The sequence below is a fragment of the Lethenteron reissneri genome, chromosome 21 (assembly GCF_015708825.2).
Source record: "Lethenteron reissneri isolate LAM-NWPU_2019-01 chromosome 21, ASM1570882v1, whole genome shotgun sequence".
In the NCBI taxonomy this organism is placed as follows: Eukaryota; Metazoa; Chordata; class Hyperoartia; order Petromyzontiformes; family Petromyzontidae; genus Lethenteron; species Lethenteron reissneri.
The window spans coordinates 10,689,975-10,711,061 of NC_083799.1; the positions used below are offsets into that span (position 1 = coordinate 10,689,975).

Consider the following 21,087-nt stretch of genomic DNA (forward strand, 5'->3'; position numbering starts at 1 on the left):
TAGAGAAGATCTGCAAAGAGGAGTAGGACAAAATCCCTCCTGAGATGTGTGCAAACCTGGTGGCCAACTTCAAGAAACGTCTGACCTCTGTGATTGCCAACAAGGATTTTGCCACCAACTACTAAGTCATGTTTTGCAGTGGGGTCAAATACTTATTTACCTCATTAAAATGCAAATCAATTTATAATTATTTTGACATGCGTTTTTCTGGATTTTGTTGTTATTCTGTCTCTCACTGTTCAAATAAACCTACCATTAAAATTATAGACTGATCATTTCTTTGTCAGTGGGCAAACGTACAAAATCAGCAGGGGATCAAATACTTTTTCCCTCACTGTACCTCTGCAATTAAAGCATTCTCCATCGTATTCAAAACTTGCATTGGTGGTACGTGTCATTTTCATGACATGTGGTTTATCCAGAAATCTATCAAGTTGTGCTTTTGTTACATCTATTTATATTTACGCGTAAACAAATCGATGGGAAAGACTGAATGAAGAATGAACAAAATATATTTCAATCTAAAAGTGTTGCATGAATGAACCAGTGCATGTCAATGTTCTCAGGCTAAAGTCCAATGCACGTTGTGCGGTTTATTTACCAAAGGTTTATGTCGGTAGCTATTACTTGGTGCACAGTTTCGGGGTTTAAAAGGAATCTGCACTGCGCACAATACCTGCAATGCGTCGCAAATGAAGACTCCACTTAATTGGACGATTGCCGCTCGCTATCGAATGAACATTTAAGTCCGTTAAGAAAATCTGACTCGGGCAATGCATTGGCAGTACCGTACTGATTTTATTTACACCCACTTTTTACTGGAAAAGGATTTCACATTTTAAAAAGTTGCATAGTCCAAGCGGTTTTTTATTATTATTATTATTGTTTTTATCAGAAGCCAAAGTCTAACGTATATTGTCTAACCTATTGAACGGTCCGCTGTGTAACGCTGAAAAGTTCTTGCCGCGTTCAGAGTATTGTAGCTGCAGGTTCACGTTACACTTAATTGTACGATTGCCTCGTATGCTACTGAATGAGCATACATTCTGCAAACAGGTCCTCAAAATCAAGATTTTATTCCTCTACAGATCATCTACGTCACCTAAAAGCAACAAAAGTAGTAAGTATTAGAAGTTGTGTTGTATACATAACACACACACATTAAGTCAATATACTGTACCTGGATGAATCGTCCTTTGTTGCTGGTTATATACTTCATCATTTACATTCAATTCGGTGACTAATCGGGGGCACCGCTGTGTGTTACTCTTGGCATTTCAAATTGAACGAAAATTATCCCCATTAGAAGCAATACTTTACTTAAAAGATTATTAGTATGGCGTTTGAGAAATGCTGGAATGTTTCATTGGTTCTCGTTTTGAAACTTGAAATCGCTATCTTTTGAAAGTATGAGCCTAATAAATACGGTACATGATTTTGCTTAGTTGAGAGAAATTCCCTTTGTTAAGTTTAACGATATTCTTTCGTGACGAAGCTCTGGGAGCTATACATTTCCAAATGTATAAAAATGTGTGCATGGCATTTGTACACTATACAGTAGTATTCATTTTTTTGTTAGTAGCTGTTCAGAGCGTTAAGTTGCATATTGTGCTATACCAATACATATATAGACCAGTGAAATGTATTTTTGCTCTACTTAAGCACTATATGGCACAAAATACTTTAAACGGATGTTTCAAAATGTGGAGGGAAAAACCGGAGGACCTGGAGAAAAATCCACGCGACCATGGGGAGAACACGTAAACCCCAAATTTACAGACATCAAGGTTGGGATCGAACCACACGACCTCCTGCATACCAGGAGAAGGAGTTAACATCTCACCACCGCGACTCTAAATTATAATTCCTCAACCTTTTCGCGGAAAGATTCCAAACAGCCATATTATCATTCTCATCTTATATTGCCATTCCAATATTATACATTTCCGAAATCGTTAATTGTTTACTCTAATGATGAATGCATATTCCCATATTTGCGTCTCCACAACCATTACTACTGCTGGGTGGACAGGCGATGAGGGTTTGGGGTGGGGGGGTGTTAAATAAACTTGAAACATTGTTTCGACTGCCGTGCCGGGAGGGTGGAATGGAACTAAGCAACTTCTGGATCGCAAGTCCAGTGTGCCAATCATCACATCACGTGAAATGTGCATTGCCTCATTATAGTGTGACGCCGTGCAGCACACAAACATGTCATCTCTCACTGAAACCCTTAAATCGAGCATTTGCCAACATTTGTTGTGCATTTACGTCAGAAGCATGTGGTTGCAATGGTGGCAGTTAAACAATGTTTTCCTAGCAAAGGAAAATAGACACTGAAATGGAAATCAACAATTGGAACGTGTATATTCGCACAAGCACACTGTTTTATAGTCAAACCCAAGGCTGTAACCAAGGTTATCGCAGATAATACAGGCATCGTCGTAGAACGAGCCACCCTTGCACAACACCCAATGGCAGGAGCTAAGGCCATGTGTAACGAATGGAATTTAACCCCTACTTCGTAAATGTCTGCAGCTTTTTAAACATTATTTTACAAACTAAACTTGTATGACATCTTTGGTATTTTGGAAATTTTAATATAAAGTAGCACATACTTCAGGGGTGCAAAAATAGCATTTCGAATAATCGTACTCAAAACAGATGCAGTTCCCTCATATGCCTTTAGAGTTGCCACACAAAGCTTCGGGTCTTCTCGGCCACGGTCATGCTATCTGTTCTCTATCCTTGCGAAACGTGGACCCCCGAATGGAACACCTTCGCCGGTTATAAATATTCAAGTTGGTCTGCCTTCGATCCATTCTGGGTTAAGCGGGAGCTGAGTTCTCGAACAAAGCTCTCGATTTACAGGTCTACATTCCCACCCTCGCCTATGGTTATGAGTTTTGGGTAATGACCGAAAGGATGACATCGTGGGTAAAAAGGGCCGAAATGAGATTTCTCCGCAGGGTTGTCAGGCTCGCTCTCCGTGATCGGGTGAGGAGCTCGGTAATCCGGGAGAGTTTCAGAGTCGAGCCGCTGCTCCTCCGGATCGAGGGGAGCCAGTTGAGGTGGTTCAGGCACCTGGTACAGATGCCCCCCGGTAGACTCCCCCTGGAACTCTACCGGGCATGTCCCACTGGGCGAAGACTCCGGGGCCGGCCCAGGACACGCTGGCGGGCCTATGTCATTCTAGATTTGAAGCTTTCGTGACTGCAAGGATTCATATTCTTAGGTTTTTTCGGTAAAGTCACGTAGGTAAAACATAAAAAAAAAAAATTAATAAAAGTAACATAAAAATAGAATAAAAATCACGACGTTTCCGAGGCAACACAAGTCTCTGTCTTCAGGTGCTGTGACGGTTCCACCTGAAGACGGAAGCTTGTGTTGCCTCCGAAACGTCGTGATTTTTATTTTATTTTACTTTTATTAATTTAAAATTTTTACCTACGTGACTTTACCGAAAAAAACCCTAAGAATATGGGCCTATGTCACTCAGCTGGCCTGGGAACGCCTGGGAATTCCCCAGGAAGAGTTGTGTATAGTGGTGTATAGTGTAGTAGTGTATAGTAATGTAGAGCTAGATTATGTCACCAGGAAAAGAGAGGTCTGGACCGCCCTACTCAACATGCTGCCGCCGTGACCCTCACCAGGACAAGCGGACTGAGAAACGAACGAACGACAAGCACCGTGGTGACGTCACCGTCAGTTAGTGGCAAATAGCAGTTGTTATACTATCTGGTTCTTTCAGTAAAGTCGTGTATATAGAAAATAAAATAAAAGAAAACACGACGTTTCGGTTGCAACACAAGCGGCCGTCTTCAGGTGAGAAAAAAAAACCGTAGCCCTCAAAGGTCTGGGACACATCCCGGCAGACGTTGCAAAATCTGAAATTGTTGATATCCTCAAGAATGCTAAGAAACCCATTAGCAACATTAGCAAGGACGAACGTTTTGAACTCTCTCAATTAAAAAAGAGAGATGATATTGTCATCCTCTCAGCCGACAAGGGCAATGCCACTGTCATCATGGATAAAACCACTTACAACAGCAAAATCCAGGACCTTCACAATGATGGCTGCTATACCAAAATTAACAGAGACCCTACCAATAGCTTGGCTACTAAAACCAACAAAATCATCACTAATTCGACTTTCCTAATCCAACACACGAAACAGCTCTCTCTAAAACCTTTAGCTGCCAGACCACCCAGATTTTACGGCCTTCCAAAAATCCATAAAGAGGGTACTCCACTCCGTCCTATCGTATCCACCATCAACTCACCCACTTACAGACTGGTACGATTTCTGTCTGAGACTCTGTTTCCCTTCACGGGCAAGACCACCTCAGCTGTACTTTATTCGGCCCACTTGGTTTCACTAATCAAGGACATACCACTGTCCCCGGAGGATTTGCTTTTCGATGTAGTCTCCCTCTTCACCAAGGTACCTGATACTATTGCAATCATTGAAGACCTAGTCCAACAGGGATTGGATCCTGATGTACCTTGGTTTACCAACACTTACTTCACCTGGAATGGTACTTTCTACAAACAGAATTAAGGTACTGCAATGGGCTCTCCCCTATCACCAGTGGTAGCGAACATTTTCATGGAGAAATTTGAGACAGACGCAATCCAGACATCCACCTGACGTCCTTCCTTGTGGAAGAGATATGTAGATGACACGTTCGTCATCTGGCAACATGGCCGGATGGCACTATACCAATTTCTCAACCACATCAATTCCATACACCCATCTATCAAATTCACTATGTAAGTGGAAAATGATGGAAAGCTACCATTCCTGGATGTTTTAATTGAGAAGAGACCTGATGGCTCGTTGGGATACTCTGTCTACAGGAAAGCCACCCACACGGATTCCTATTTAAAGCCTGACTCCCACCACCATCTAGCCCAAAATAATTCCCTCATCAAAACACTACACCATAGGGCCCGTTGCATCTCCGACCAGCACCACCTAGCCAGTGAGCTTGAACACGTATGCCAGGCTCTCAGGAAGAATGGATATTCTGACCGCACAATCCGCAAAGCTGCATCCCCAACCATGGGTAGAGAACCATCTGAGGACCCAATAAAAACCATCACCTTACCATACATAGCAGGGGTTACCAAAAGGATTTCCAAAATCTTAAACAAACGCAAGATCCAAGTTCGGTTCAATACAGTACACAAAATCCGTGATTTGATCCCATCAGTAAAAGATGCGATTCTGGACATGCAATGTCCTGCTGTCTATAAGCTGAGTTGTGTCTGCGGCAGCAGTTACATTGGTGAAACGAAGCGACATGTCTCAGACTGGGTTCGTGAACACAAAGCGGTTTTGAAACACGGTAGAACCAACACCTCGACGGTGGCGGATCATTGTTTAAACGCTGTGGGCACACACGACATTGTTTTCGGGCCACCATCAGAGATTTGTTCACGAAGCCATCCAGATATACAAACACAGACAAAAAATTAATCGAGAAGATGGATTCAGATTGAGCAATCATTGGAAGGATGTGATAAACCGCGTTAAGTTTTAACTGCTATGATTTTCACTCACCCACCCGTGTGTCCTCCGTCCTCTCCCCCCATCCCGTGCCTAACTCCTACAACCAAATTTCTCCCCCCCCCTCCCGTGCCTATATAAAGCCACAACAGCAGATACTTTTTTTTTACCTGAAAACGTCCGCTTGTGTTGCGACCGAAACGTCGTGTTTTCTTTTATTATTTTTTATATCTACGTGACTTTACCAAAAGAGCCAGAGAGTATGGATTCCTGCAGTCATGAACACTTCAAATCAAGATAGCAGTTGTTGTTTAGAGTCCTCACAATGTATACTTTTAAATTGTTTATTCATACTCTTGGGTCTTTTGGTCAAATCAAGTCACGTAAAAAATTAGGTCGTGATCTATTTTTATTTTTATTTCCGTGACTTGACCGGAAGACCGAAGAGTATGAATTCCTGCTGTCACGAAAGCTTTAAATCAATGGTTTATTCATGTTAAAAACAAGTCGGGCAAAAGCCAAACCACGATTGTTTATCAATCGATGTTGTGTGTTGTTCTGCCAGGACATGCGGTGGTGTTTCAGCTTTGCTCAAACCCTCGCCTTCATGCACATGGCCGTGGGCCAGGAGAAATCTGACGGTGACCGTGCTGTGGGTGGCATGCTGGTGTACCCAACTGATGGCAGCCACTGGATGAGCCTACGTGCTCTGTCCCTCGCCTTGTCTCGGCGTGGTCACCGAGTGGTCGTGGCATTGCCCGCGACGGGTAATCTGATGGTGGGAGAGACGCCTGGGTTAGACTCGGAGACCTTCCCCGTGCCTTTTTTTGATGGGGAGAAGAAGAAGCAAAGTTCAGGAAGTTTTTTGCGTGATGTGGTGTTTGCGGAAAAGGGTGGCTCTACAGGATTCCACTTTACGCACTTGGAGAGCATGAATAAGAGGTTTGCCGTAATGTGTGACAGCTTACTCGGCAATGTTGCTGTGATGCAGCGACTTCGGGCCCATAACTTCGAGGTTCTTCTCGCTGACCCCATGGATCCATGTGGAGCAATTTTAGCTGATGCACTGGGGCTCCCTTCAGTATTTCTAATGCGTGGTATTCCTTGTGATATCGACTTAAAAGCTGCCCACTGCCCAGCACCATCGTCGTACGTTCCCCGAAGTACTTCAAGGTTTACAGACCACATGAGTTTCACCGAGCGGGTCACAAACATGTTGACGGGCCTGGAGCAGGATCACCTGTGTATTGACTTCCTTCTGAAACGCTTTGATGAGCTGGCCAGGCGCCACCTGGGCCGGGACGTTACGGCCATGGAGCTGCTTAGCAATGCGTCCATCTGGCTGCACCGGACAGACTTTGTCTTTGACTATCCCCGCCCGACTATGCCCAACATGGTGAACGTCGGAGGTATGACATTCGATGATGCGAGACCTCTTCCACAGGTAAAAATGTTACCGTCAATGTGCAGTCTTTACCTGCATTTGTTCAGACTATTAAGAATTCGAATTATGTTCTGATGATATGGATAACATCACTTAAATAACTTTGGGCACACCTTGAAGAGGTAATTTTCTGGATATAAAAAAATACGTAGTGAGGGAAAGACAAATATTTAATCAATTCGAGCTCATGCTAGCCAAACTGGGTGTAGCATTTAAACCTGCATGTAAATGTAATGTGATGACAGGTGTAAATAAATATTATAATAATAGGGGTTTTCCCCTTTTTTTTCTGGCAACAAAACTGAAACCTTTTTACAAGGATTCATGTCCGCATTAACCACAATACTTGCAGTCAAAATTCAAACAAAAACAACACAGTATGATAATATATGCATTGTCCTTGAAACTGATTGGTTCACACCAGGGACGGCTTTCTTTTGAGCCTCGACCCAGAAAAAAAAGGGGAAAACCAGTATTATTATATTTTGGTACTGGCAAAGGAGGTCTAATGATGAGGTGTAAATAAGACAACTTGTTTTAATGAAAATTTTCCACACTGGAGAATATGATTTGACACCACGATGGCCAATGCAAAACGCCTAATTAATCCATTTGGGCATGTTTTTATCCTGCAGGATTTGGAGGAGTTTATGCAGAGTTCTGAGGAGCATGGTGTGGTCGTGGTGTCATTTGGATCCATGGTGTCGGCCATTCCTTCTAGAATAGCAAACGTTCTTGCAGAGGGCCTGGGCAGAATCCCACAAAAGGTAATAAGGAAATTATGCATCACATGTACAGTAGATGTCTGAAGTAATGTGTGGTCCTATCCCGTGGCTTCCAAACTTATGAATTCAACTCTACTTTGACAAAATACATGTTGCACAAGGTATAATTATTCCCTTGATGATACCTTGTGCAATCTATATTGAAAACTAATTTTTGTTCGAACTGCTTTTCGTGTTTAGTGTGTTGTCCTTCCCCCACACAACCGATCAGTACGGGTGACTACGTACGGTTGCAAAAGAAGTTCAACCTCCATGCATATCTGTCAGTAATTTGTTTTACTGATGGCTGCTGGAAGATGGTGGCATAAATGTTTCTCTCAGGGTCTGGAAAATAAATATAACCGTTTCTATGACATATTGTATGGAAGGAGTTGATGCAGAACATGAACGAAATCCCAAGGGGGCCTTCAGCCACGTGCAGTGGTCACCCAACGCTTAGGAAACAAATACAATTTGATGCAACTCGGTGGCTCAGATGTTAGAAGAAGCATTGCCTCAAATAATGTATAACTCAATCCTGAAACAATTGCCTTAATTATAATGCAATTCAGATAATAATTTATGTTGAGCTGTGTAATATGTAACCTATGGTGCAAACCAGTCCACACATTACGATTTCCTGAGTTACTTTTAAAGTTAACTTTATTAATGCGTTTTCTGTTATACTATGTTTGGCTCTTAGTTTGATACGCAGCATTTGCATCTGGGGGACATGGCTGGTCTTACCAGCCAGCCACACACATTATTAATACGCAAGACTGTCAGATATAACTGTCTGCTGGCCAGATCCCGTATGGGTATTGTTTGCTGACATTCCATCGAGGTGAAAGATGCAGAGTAGTCCACCAGAGTGTTTACATACGTCCCATAAATATGTTTAGCCTAGAGAGCACACATGGACAGAGAATTGCAATATAACTATGATTTTTAAAAAATCTCCTACCTTCTCACCCATCGTCTTTCCTTGCTCTTGCAGCAATGGAACAAGCTCAACCGGTATGCAATGCTTTTTAAACACATGCACACTGAATATAGTTAGGTCCGTTTACGAAATGGAACGTAGTTGGGTCAATTGGGCGAGTACACGGAAAGACTAGGGTTTCCTCATCATTATCATGATCACCACGATCCATCGGTAGATAGTCCGTAGGTGTCCACTGCACATTTCGATAGCTTCCTACCCATTACCAATATTCATAAACGATGTATATATTCTGTGTCACCATGTAAGTTGATTACATGGAATAAGCTCCTGCGACGTGACAACTAGTGCCTCGTTTATTGGTGAATATTCTGTCGATTAATTTGTGCTTTACTCCACAGGTTATATGGCGCTATGAAGGACCAACTCTCGAAAATCTCTCGAACAACACAAAAGTGATGTCATGGTTACCACAGAGGGACCTCTTAGGTGCGTGTTGCAATATCTGTATTCAGCTTTTGCTTAATTGCATCCTTCAGTGTCGGCTGCGATTGCCATGGTCCACAGCCAACATGCGTCATCACTTCCTCTGACCACTGCACATGCTCACATGCTATTCCCCATTATGAGATGTGTCTACTCCTTGATGTCATCCCACCATGTTCATCTAAACATTTCTCTTGCCCTTTTGCCTGAGATTCTCCCAAGAAGAAGGCAGTCATAGGGCTCCCTGTGACCCTCGCATTAATTGTCCGCAGTATGCCGCCTTCCTCTGACTAAATCCAACAACATCATTTGGCATCACCGTTATTGTTAACACTTCTTTGTTCATCGTTTCTAGTCCTACACCCTGTTGCCAATGTCCTTCTATGAAATACCACATTTCAAAACATGTCTTTCCTCCGAACGGTACCCTTTCAAGTGTCCAACTCTCGCATCCATACGGTCGTATCGACCACACGGAGCACTTGAGGCATTGAGGCCAAGCGTGCATGCTCAGTTCTCAGTCGGTGAGCAGGGTTGGCTGTTGAAGGATGCTTTTGTCATTTACATTCTCTTAACACAGGTAGGAACAACAGGTTCCACACTACTCTTTGGTTTTTTCGGTAAAGTCACGTAGGTTTAAAGAAAACAAATAAATTAAATCACGACGTTTTGGAGGCAACACAAGCTTCCGTCTTCAGGTCTTCAGGTGAAACCGTTACAGCAAAATTGCTGTCCTTGCAGGCACGAAAGCTTCAAATCTAGAATTAGGTTACACACTGCCCACCAGGGATTATTTGTCTGTCGTGCATATTTGTCTGTCGTGCACGAATGCGCTGTCCAACCAAGTTCCTACCTGCCCACTCCGAAGGAACGTATTATTCTCTTTTAGTACCAACGTCCAAATTCCGGAAATGTTCTGCATACAGTTAACTCAGTTTTCCAATGGAGATCGCAATACATCTATCATAACAATACGCATGCTGCATACTCAATTTTCAACGTTTTGCATTTATTTAGGTTAAGTTTAATTCATTACATTTATTTTAGATTTTGCTTTTCAGGGAGTTTTTTCTCTTCAGAATAAAGTATTACTATTTTTAGTTCCACTTGCAGTTTTTGAGGTTCTTTTATTTTATTTTTGCACAGCCTCAGTAAGAAATATACAGTAGTATAAGCTATAGGAATTCCCTGGTCATGTCAAAGCACGAGACGGTTACTACTCCGTGTAGCTATAGCTCAGAGCATCCCACTCTAACGTGAGGTGTGGTTACAGCTCCGAATTACACTTAAGCTCACGTGCCATCACAAACTGGTAAAAACGGGCTTGTATAACATCTAAAAATCATGATTTTTGACCAAAGCCACTGTATGTTCCAGTTCCAAAGCTATGTAACACGCACAACATAAATGAACGAAGCGTTCAAAGAAGCATCCGAATGTGTGTTGTATGTTTAACTTCTTTCGCACCGTACATCGCCAACCGTGCTAATCGAAGGTTGTCCCTGTCTGGCTGTGATGGTGCCGGTGGATGGCAGCCCACGCTAAGACTCGTGTATTCGTGACGCACGGGGGATTGCAAGGCATCTTCGAGGCCATCTGCTATGGCGTCCCCATGCTCGGCCTGCCACTCTTCGGGGACCAGTTCGAAAACGTGGCCCGCATGCAAAACAAGGGTGCAGCACTGGTGCTCAACATTCACTCCCTCGACGCTGGCTCTCTCGCCTCGTCCATCTCCACAATCGCCACTCACAAGAGGTACGGTGGTGGGTCGGTGCGTCTCAAGCGATTGGCTGATAATATCGCACCGGTGGGAGCTTGTGTAGAAAAGGCGCGCAGTCCCATAGCACTCTTGCCATTCCACGCTCTTATATTTTGTAAACGTGTTTCGAAGTTTGCATTGTCGCATACAAATAGTGTCAGTGACAAATATGATGTTGGCTAAATATCAGGGTTTAAACTTGGAATAAATTATGCAATTTTTGTTGCTATAAAATGTATCACCAGCTACGTGAACAGGTGATTCAAAGCATGTGTGGGGGTCGCTAGCCCCCGAGATCCCTCCCTCAATAATGCTAACGGCCGGGCTAACCTCATCAATCGCCCCCCCGCTGCTAAGCGAACCGCTGCTAGGTTCCTCACCCATGGTGTGGGAGCCGTCGCCCGAGGATTCCCCTCCACCGCGGGTCCGCGTAGCAGGCATGGTTAATTACGTACGCGCACACCCACACACAGCTCTGCACGGCACTCACTCAACACTGACCACTCACGTTAGGATCGCGCACCTGTATTACACACGTCGTGAACGTGCGCGCACACACATACAGCTCCACACGCGATACCCACTCTTGCGCCGCTCTGCGCCACGCTGGCCGCTCACGTTACGATCGCGCACCTGGGGTACGCCGATTACGCACGCCGAGAGCTTACGCAAGTAACGAGCACACGCAAGCGGGACACACGCCGACACAACGACTCGTCCCCTCCCGCACTCGCGCGTGCACGTCAACACAAGTATCGTGCAAGGACGATTCTCCTCTCACACGGCTGCGTAGGCACGCCAACACACAAAAGTGCTCTCCCCGGGCGTTAACACACACACCTCCGTACCCGCACAATCGTACAGAGACCACGGCCTTTACGCATACAACGACCACACACCCGCGAATGCAGTGCATGCTAATACCACGTTCAAAAAACACCCAACAACACGGTTTGGTTACTACGCTCGAGATTTTATTAGCCCTTGTTAACCCACCGAGCCACCCGTGTGTGTGTACGGGCCAGCAAGGCGCTTCTAACCCACTCTCTAGTGGCGTGCAGCCCTATTCTATGCTGCGCTCTCTGTTAAACCGCTTTCCTACTCGTCCTTACCCCGAACTAACCCTCTCCTACGGATCCTACTCTCCGCTCTGAGGTGTTGTAAGGCGCGTAATACGATACCGTCTGTAGTCCTAGGTGACCTTGCGGCGCTCAGGTCGTCCTGCAGACGATCTAGCGGCTCGCTCGATGACTCCCTCGTCGTTGACCCCGTGTCACTACTCCAGAAGAAGAGAGTTCCCTACTGCCCCTGCGTTTTCTTTTAAACTATCCACATCAAAGGCTAGGCGCCCCCGTCCCGACCGCCTTGGTCTCTCGACCAATCCTGAGCCTAGGATTTCCCGCCCTTTTGCGATCCCGCCGGCCTTTGACCTTTTGACCAATCAGTAGCCCCGGGTCCTGATCCTAGCTATCTGCCTTGCTGACCCGTGTTTGTGTTTGTATGCGTTTCTAACTGCGGGGCTCTCTGAGCTCGCCGTGGTCGTGCGATCTCAAATCCGCCCCCGGCGCCGCAGTGTTACTTAGCCTGGGAAGGGTCCTGTCCAATTCCCTGGCCGTGAGAAACCGTGGGGTAACCCCCCGAGGGGGCCCTCGGGTGAAAACTCAGGGTAGGTGACCCGACCACAAGGCCCTACGTGGGTGCGGGTGCGTGCTTATGTGGGGGGGGTGATGGGGGGCAGTGCAGTGGTGGAAGCCGGGCGGCTCCCTGGCTCGGCAGAGCGGCCCCTTCGTTGTGGCACCACACATGCACCAAAACTGTCACGTGCAACAAGTGTCCATAAACGTACATTTTGTTCAACCTGTGGCAGCGGACAACTCTCTCAGTGTGACAGCAGTTTCTGGGTGGGTCTTTACGGTCATGCGAATTGGATGATACTGCAGCGTTTGCCGTGTCTGATTTTCTTAGCAGCTACAAGGAGAAGTCATCACTTCTCTCGCGTCTGCACCACGACCAGCCGCAGAAGCCCATGGACAGGGCAGTGTTCTGGGTGGAGTTTGTGATGCGGCACGGTGCGGAGCACCTGCGAGTGGCGGCTCACCACCTCACCTGGTACCAGGAGGCCGGCTTTGATGTGGCGGCGTTTCTGCTGGCAGCCATAGTCCTGGTGACAAGCGTGTTGACTGCGCTCATCACGATCTGCTGTCGCTGGCTCTGTAGGGCCAAACACCGTAACGCCACTGTAGGCAAAGAAATGGCAGCCTCTAAAAAACTCAAGTAATTGTTATGTTTAAACCGATTTTTCAAACAGCCACGCATGCTTAATTCGGACAGTGGGGCAGCCTTTTGGCAAATTCCCTTCAAATCATTGAATAGAGAATGCTCTTCTGGAAAAATGATTCGAGATTATTTGCTGATTAAAATTTAAGGTTGTGATTTGATTTCTAATTTTTAAGAAAGTTATACAAAAGTTAAGACGGTTTGTATAAAGTCAATTGAGTGGTGGCAAAGCATAATACCAGTGGCCCTGTTAATGAGGTGATAACATGGCCCCGATAAGACATGGTCACACCAGAACAATAACGGTGGACCCTTTAATGAAGGATAAGCAGACAATAGTCTCCTTCATATATCTGTCTCTCCACAAAAAAATTGAGGAAAAAGTATTGTCTTGAATGAGACATTGTCTGCTTATATATTTTGTTACTTTAATTCTACACACCAACGTGAATGATTGTTTTGTGTCTTCAATAAAGGGGCTATCACAGTCAATGCCGTTACTCGATTGTGCACGTGAGAAAACGATCCTTGCACCTTAGATCATCGTGACCTCGCACCTTTGATTTGTGTCATACATAGGAACACACGTGGAGCAACAATTGGAGGATTAAAAAAATGCATGCAAATCAAACCTTCCCATTACATTTTATACACTAAAGGAAGCATTGGGCCTAGAAAACTAGTGGCAGTATCCAAATCAAAGTATACTATACTCCAAGCCTTAACTGTTTATTGCGAGGAAATCTATCCTTGGCAATTGGAAGGACCGTGAACCCCCCTCGTGGAAACACCGGACCCGCTCACTGTATGCCCTGACCGCAATGGAGCACCGCAGTTACAAATTAAAAGGGAAAGCACGGGAATTCGAGGCGGTATGTGGGCCATCACTTCTCAACAACCCCGTCTAGCACAAGCTACTGAACTGTACCATGGTGTAAACTTGAATTGAGAAGAAATGGCAAGGAAGTGGGGAGGTTGGTTCTAGGGTTCATTGGACCCTCAGTATATCTTACGTGAGTGAGAGCTGATCTCTTCAAGGAGCATAAACAATCACGCCAACTCCGGTCACACTTGCAGAGGCTTTTGGTTAGCCATCAAACAAATATGGTCACTGCATCGCGCAAATGTAAATGCACTTCTGCGGCCGTCTGGAACGCTCTTCTGATTTTAAGAAGCCACTGGAGATATGCACTTTTAAATCTTGATTGAAAACTAATTTCTTTAGAACTGCTTTTTGTGTTTAGTTTGTTGTCATTTCCCCCGCACCTCTGATTAGCACGGTTGGCTATGTACGGCGCGAAAGAAGTTCAACATACATACAGGAGAGTGGGTGGGTAGGGTCCATTTTTTCCTTTCTTTTATTTTGTTCGTTATCTTTTTCCTACCCCCATGCCCCCGTCCCCCACCTTGGTTAGATCTTGAGCCCTCTATACCTTAGTAAGCTCCTGTCAGGGAGTGAAGCCAACACAGAGGACGCAATCTCCAGGCCTACCAACCCTACTTTGCATATGAGCGTGTCCTTTGTTGTGACTGTATCAAACGGTTTCTATTAAAAAAAGAAACGTGACCCTTCGTTGTGTGAGCCACAGTACAGATTGGTCACTAGCCATGATTACATGGCCACGGCTGCCTGGGTGGTTTCCCTCAGAGGGCAGGCGCTGCTTCCAGGCTGGCAAGGCCGGTGGTGTCTCGATGCCAGAGGTCGCAACCGGGTACCCGATACCCGTACCCTACCCGATACCCGGATACCGTTTGCGACCCTGGTGCGGCCGGGTACGGGTAGGCCGTGAGTCACTAGTGAGTAACCGTTTGTCACTCATTTCGGGTAGGGTGCGGGTAAGAAATCAAAACCCGTTTGCGACCTCTGCTGTCAATGCCCGGTCCAGCAGGCTAGGGGCCAGCGCTTTGGAGGCTGGTGTAGGGGCAGAAAATTCCTGCTGGAGAGAACTGTGGAGCTGCTCCTTTTTTTCTTCTTGGTTCTTTCGGTAAAGTCACGTAGAAGGGAAATAATAATAATAAAAGAATAATAAAACATAATAAAATACAATTCTCACGACGTTTCGGCCACAACGCAAGCAGCCATCCTCTGGAGCTGCTGTTGGTGTGGATGCAAGATGAATCCAACACAATACACACCATAACAAACACAGCAACCACTACAGCACAATATGATAACATATGAAATAAAACAGAGAAAAAAAAACGAATAACAAAATTATGGTATTATTTGAATGATTTCAGTGACAAAATATTTCTATTTCTGTGCACAACATTCTATGAATAAGTGCCGGTGTGCTGGCCTGTTCGGTCTTGGATGCTTAAACATGGCTCTTCAGACTGGAACTGAACAGATGCAGCTGCAATCTCGACACACGGCGTAGGCTATCAACTCAAGTGTGACGTATCAAAAGTATTTGTATGAAATGGCAGAGCTCCACTGGGGGGTGTATTAGGTAGAGACATGGTCCCAGAAGATAAATGGTGACGTTAAATGTTCATTCTGTATGATAGGAAGTGAAATGGTTCGATAAAGGCGCACACACTTTATTAACAACGTGGAATCACACGACAAATAGTGTGGTGACCACCGACCTATCCTCGCTAACACTGACACTGAAAACAACTGGCGTGGCAAAGCCAGGAGGGCTACTGCTTGGCCACGCTGACATGAGGCTTGGCTTCACTCTTCATGAGGCGTCTTCACGAGGCATCTTCATCCCGGACCCGAGCAGCCCCGCACCAGGTGCAGAGCCCCCTTATATGCGCCTCGACATGGCCAGGCCACACCCAGGCCACGCCCACCTTCGAGAACCCTCGAGAAGGCTCTGCTTCTGGCCACGTGGCCTCCAAGGTCCCCCCGGGGCTCCCGGCCCCCACCTTGATCCGGTCACGTGTCCGGCCGGGTTCATGCAGGGTGCCACGGCCTCACACGACCCCCGTGGCACTGACCGATGGCCTCCAGGCTCCCCGACCCGGCCGTGCCACATACACACGTAGTGACGTCATGTGTGTACAGACCCACACGTTAGTGACGTTACAAGTTACTACAGAAGTATTTATCTGGCAAGCTACAGTGTGTGTGGTGGTGTGTGTGTGAGAAACTTTATTTATTTTCCTTAAGTAATCATTGCACGTTTTTCCCCTTGAACAGTCGAAATTGAAGTTCAAATGATGTGGCTTGTGTTAGCTGATGTGTGACAAGTAAAGTTTTAGTTTGGAAAATTATTCCATCCGATTAACTTACTAAGCGTTAATATGAGTAATTGAATAACATGCTTAATTATAAAAAGAAATTAGCTTGCCACACAGGAAACTAAAACAAAAGGCACGCGTCGGCTAAACGTGTTCACTTCAGTCAATTTGAATTACTGTCACACCCCAGTTTTACATTTATTCAGCACAATATGAACAGAAAAGCGTTTCCTTCTCGAATAAGTTGAAACTTTATGTTGAAACATGGGTGAGATTTGAGAGATTAGTCGGCATCATCGGACAGGAGACTTAATTCTATTCTAATAGTCATATTTGTTTGGAGAAATTTTTCATATTCTTATGGAATTAATATAATACATTTTATTATATAGTACACAAACAGGCCCTTTTAAAAACATTGCCACCAGACAATTTATGGTGGGAATAATTAGCTGGGCTGTGGTGGCGTCTGCCTGTAATTCACTGTGCAGGGGAGGGTTGGTGGGTCACACAGATGTTTGTGAAACTCCCTTTCCATTGGCGTGTAGGTGCCTGCCGTTTCCTGACTTGCCATAAAAAGGCGGTACGGGCAAAGTGCAGATTAATTTAATCTGTCCCTTCCGTCTGGGATAGTGTTGCCCCCAATACGTGTAGGTTTTCTCCAGGTGCTCCAGTTCCCTCCCATTTATATAAAGGCCCAGTAATTATCTGAAAACATCTTAATATAGAGAGGACTCCAGAGATTGGGCAATTGTTGGGGTCGGCTCACCATCTGGCTGCCTTCAGCTTCACTAGTTCATCAGCGCTGTGAGATGCCATTTGCATGAACCACACGATATAAAAATAAACATGATTATATAATGTTACCCATGACTGAGGTTGTAGTATCGAGAATAGTTTTAGGATACCGTGGTGTATAGTCATCTATTTTACTGGTAGGAACGAAGTGGACCAGACCACCAATAGATTAATGTGTCCGTCCGTCCGTCCGTCCGTCCGTCCGTCCGTGGGAGGGGTGGTGTTGAGGGTGGTGTTGGAAATGAAAGACTACGAGTCTTTAAATCTCACAGCGTTTCTTGTCAAAACAAACACTTTTAATTAACGTTACACTAGAATACAGTAATTTTTTCTTTAACTCCTCTATACCTGGTCGATATCTCTGTACCGGTACTAAGTATTATTCCTACCAGCCCACCCCGCAGGGTCCTGTTAATGTATTCCAAATCAAACATGATGTATTGAAAGTACTGTGTACATTACAAGGGGAGTTAGGGTGTAACACTTTTACCATAGTCATTAATGTCAAGATAAGATGTTTTGTTAAATTGGATTGACGAAACAGGGATAAAAAAACACATTATACCACTCAACTTTCTCCAACATACCTAAAACTATTTTCTTTATATGTGTTTAAGTGTAGCTATCATAATTAACGTCATTGTGCAGAATATATGCATCACAATAAATAAGTAAACAATACTCTTCATACATCTGTGCCTCTTCATAAAACATGAACAAAAATACTTTGAATACATTACATCAGCCATTCTGGCAGTTCATAATTTCAGCCGCATTGGTTCAATGCAGGCAAACTCTGGACCAGTTTCGACAGTCAGTGTCTTATCAGCAGTCAGGCTTGCTTGAACTTGTGAACTGCCAAATGAAACAGGAGAATTTCTCCACAAATCTGGCTGTCGCCTGATGATGCTGGTTGTAATTACTGGCGCAACGTCGTACTCAGATTGCAAATGTTGTGAATTTACTCTCCAACACACAGATGTGCTGTACTAGTGTAGTGACTGTGATTGTCATTATGTGGTGCCGGGGTTACGAAACCACGGCGGAGAATGTGTTGGCATTATGTGTAGCCCGCTTGTTGGGTGTAGTACCAGCCCTAGTGAGGCTTGGGTGAGCGCTGGTTAGCGCGGAGGCACCACGTACAGTGTGCGGTGCGGGCTCTCGGTGAGGGAGCGAGAAGGAGTGTCAGCCAGCCAGGGTTACGTTGGGGCATGATACGCTGGTTGACCTGCCAACACGTTACCGGATGATATTGGAGGGGGGCCACCGGTGGGGCCGCTGGGCGGTCACGTGGTATCGAAGAGCTCTCGGGGAGCATTCGGGAAAGAGCTCGAGAGATCTAGAAGGTGGACGGGGCGAGGGGCGGAGCCAGCCCCAGCCCAGGCCGATATAACGGGGGCCCCGTGAGGGAGGGGCTCGGGGTTCTTCGTGTTGCTGGTGATGAAGATCCACGTCGGGTAAAAAGAAGCCTCTAGCCATGCGTTCCAGGACCCAGCTTGTGGTCCGGGCCAGAATAGCGAACCTTGTCTAGTTCTGCCATAGCGTGGCTAGATGAGCATTCAACACCCAAGTGTAGGTTGTGTTATGTTATGTTGATTTATTGAATAAATAGTGTTGCTCCCAAAACAACATCTGCGACTCAGTTGGACTCACTACACTAGTAACGAATTGGAATGTTGTTTAAGTGACAACCCTTACTAATTAGCTGTGTCGGGTGGTGGTGGTGGGTTTAACGACACATTTATATTTACGTGATCTAACCCCAAAAAAACTGTATGATGGATGATATAGGTCCCAAAAGCCTATGTGTTAAACTGCCATATGTTGATTATTATAACGCCATCCTTTTTCGAATTCCAGCAAAGCACCTTAAACTACAGAGGTTTCAAAATGACCTGTCACGCACCGACCTCAGCATTAGGTGTAGTCATAAGGCTTCCATGGCTATGCTAAATTAGCTTGCACTGGATACCGATCAAATAAAGGACCCAGTACAAAAATCGCTATCCGGTGCCATAGATCTGTTTTTCAAGGTCTCCTGCCACATCTCTCCACCCTTCTCACTCAAACCACCACAGCAAACCTACGCGTCCTACGGGGTACATCTAACAGCTTATTTATTACACTTGTAGAGTTTGCTCGGAGACATGGTCAGGATTGAGTGTAGGGGTCATGAAGAGAATAAGGGTCCACCCCGAGAGAAATAACTGAAGAATGGCACTGGCAAGGAAAGGTGGGGGAAATGGGGAATGGGGGAGAAACACAGATTGGCACGGAAGAAGGAGAGAAGGGGGGTAGGTGGAAAACAAAGCCAGAGGGCTCCGGGAAAGAAATGACTGGTCGTCAACAACAGTGGTGGTGCCCAACAAATGTTCTTGTCGGTGTTGATGGAACAATAATGTTCCCTAGCAGGACGACTCGTGTGGACTCCCTTTCATACCAAGAAGCAGGGACTGTTTTGGCTGAGCGACGTTTCTCCGTAGCTGCACTATCAGCCATCTGGAACTCTTTCCCACTGCACACACGCAGCAACAGCATCCAAGCACCACTCATTCTCAAGGGACGGCTCAAGGCTCTCTCATGTTCATGCCGGCGTATGAAGGACTCCTGGAGTTCTGGCTCCGTGCCTCCGAGTTCTCAATAGAATATTTTGCTTTCGATTCACGAAATAAGTGTGGGTAAAACATAGGGTTTTTTTAATTATAGGCAAGTATGTTGAAATTATGCACTCCCATGAGGCCTTATGGCTGATCGAATTTGCAAAAAATACTTAATGTTGTACGTAGGGGGATAGATTTGAAAGACAAATAGCTAATTATTATTTAAACAAATGTGTCTAGAAAAGCTGACCAGGCCAATGAATAGGTAGTACTGATTTTATTAACACCCTCACTTCTTATTGGAAAAAAATGTCAAGCTTGTAGAGTGTTGCGCAATTCAACTGGTTATGTGGCACATTAGAAATGGATCACTCTTTTGTGATGGTGGGGCAGTCAAGACAGGCAAACAGAGAGTGGTGCTACCACCAGGTCAAGCCACAATGGTTCGAAGTCGTGCTCATTTGGGACAGCTGGGGAAAAATGAAGTGATGCTGTTTGTCCCTGAAGAGAAGCCCTAATGGCCAGAGGGTTTAAACATCAACGAGGTCCTGGTGACACTGAGTAGAGGCAACTCATCCTGCATACCAATCTCAGTGATGAACACAACCAAACACAGCATCTCACACTTGATCAGCGGGTCACCCTCGGACAATTACAGCCGGTGAAATCTGTGTATCCAGCAGCAGTAAGACCTGTGGCGTATCACCAAGGCAAGGGGTATCCTGAGGGCAGCAAGGCCCGCGGGGCCGAGGCGCAGCCCAAGGGCGAGGTGAGGGCCAAGGCGCAGAAGGTCAAGAAGAAGGTGCTGCGCAAGGTGTACGCGGTGCGCCACCGCAAGGTGCACACCTTCCCCACGTTCTGCAGGCCTCACATGCTGTGGCTGCAGCTGCAACCCAAGTACCCGGGCAAGAGCACACCTACGCACAACAAGATGGGCCACTACGCCATCATCAAGTTCCTGCTGACGACGGAGCTGGCGGTGAAGAAGAAGCCCTACAACATGCGTGATCAAGACAAGATATAAGCTGTAGTCATATTGTTGTTAGTTGTTTAAGATGTTTTTGGTTTGTTAGTGTTGTGTTTAATATGTTAAGAATGGGTCATTGCCTAAGATGAGAAAAAAATGGTGAGGAAATGGTTTAAAGTATGTTGGTAGGCCGATAAGTAAGTACCTAAGAGGTAAATTCCACATGGCATTGACAAGCTGTAAAGGATTTTATCTTGGCAGGTACTGGGAAAATAATCCTAACCATTTCTGGTCAGTAAAATGTGAAGCATGGTTTAATAATACCAGATTGTCTGGTAATTCCAA

The 21,087-nt window shown here is 45.4% G+C and overlaps 2 protein-coding genes across 3 annotated transcripts; both read left to right on the forward strand.

Moving 5' to 3' along the window:
* Positions 1-700: 700 nt before the first annotated feature.
* Positions 701-13,677, forward strand: LOC133345224 (UDP-glucuronosyltransferase 1A5-like). Of its 2 annotated transcripts, none has more exons than XM_061555796.1 (6): positions 701-1,120; positions 6,078-6,956; positions 7,592-7,723; positions 9,065-9,152; positions 10,685-10,904; positions 12,874-13,677. In XM_061555796.1, the coding sequence occupies exons 1-6, from the start codon at positions 1,034-1,036 to the stop codon at positions 13,184-13,186; spliced, it is 1,719 nt and encodes a 572-aa protein (XP_061411780.1). In that variant the 5' UTR covers positions 701-1,033; the 3' UTR covers positions 13,187-13,677. The 2 variants fall into 2 exon arrangements, with proteins under 2 accessions (XP_061411780.1, XP_061411781.1); XM_061555797.1 differs by having other exon boundaries at positions 12,877-13,677.
* Positions 13,678-19,417: 5,740 nt separating this feature from the next.
* LOC133344938 (large ribosomal subunit protein uL23-like) lies at positions 19,418-20,799 on the forward strand. The gene is made up of 2 exons (XM_061555267.1): positions 19,418-19,469; positions 20,486-20,799. The coding sequence occupies exons 1-2, from the start codon at positions 19,418-19,420 to the stop codon at positions 20,797-20,799; spliced, it is 366 nt and encodes a 121-aa protein (XP_061411251.1).
* Positions 20,800-21,087: the final 288 nt, after the last annotated feature.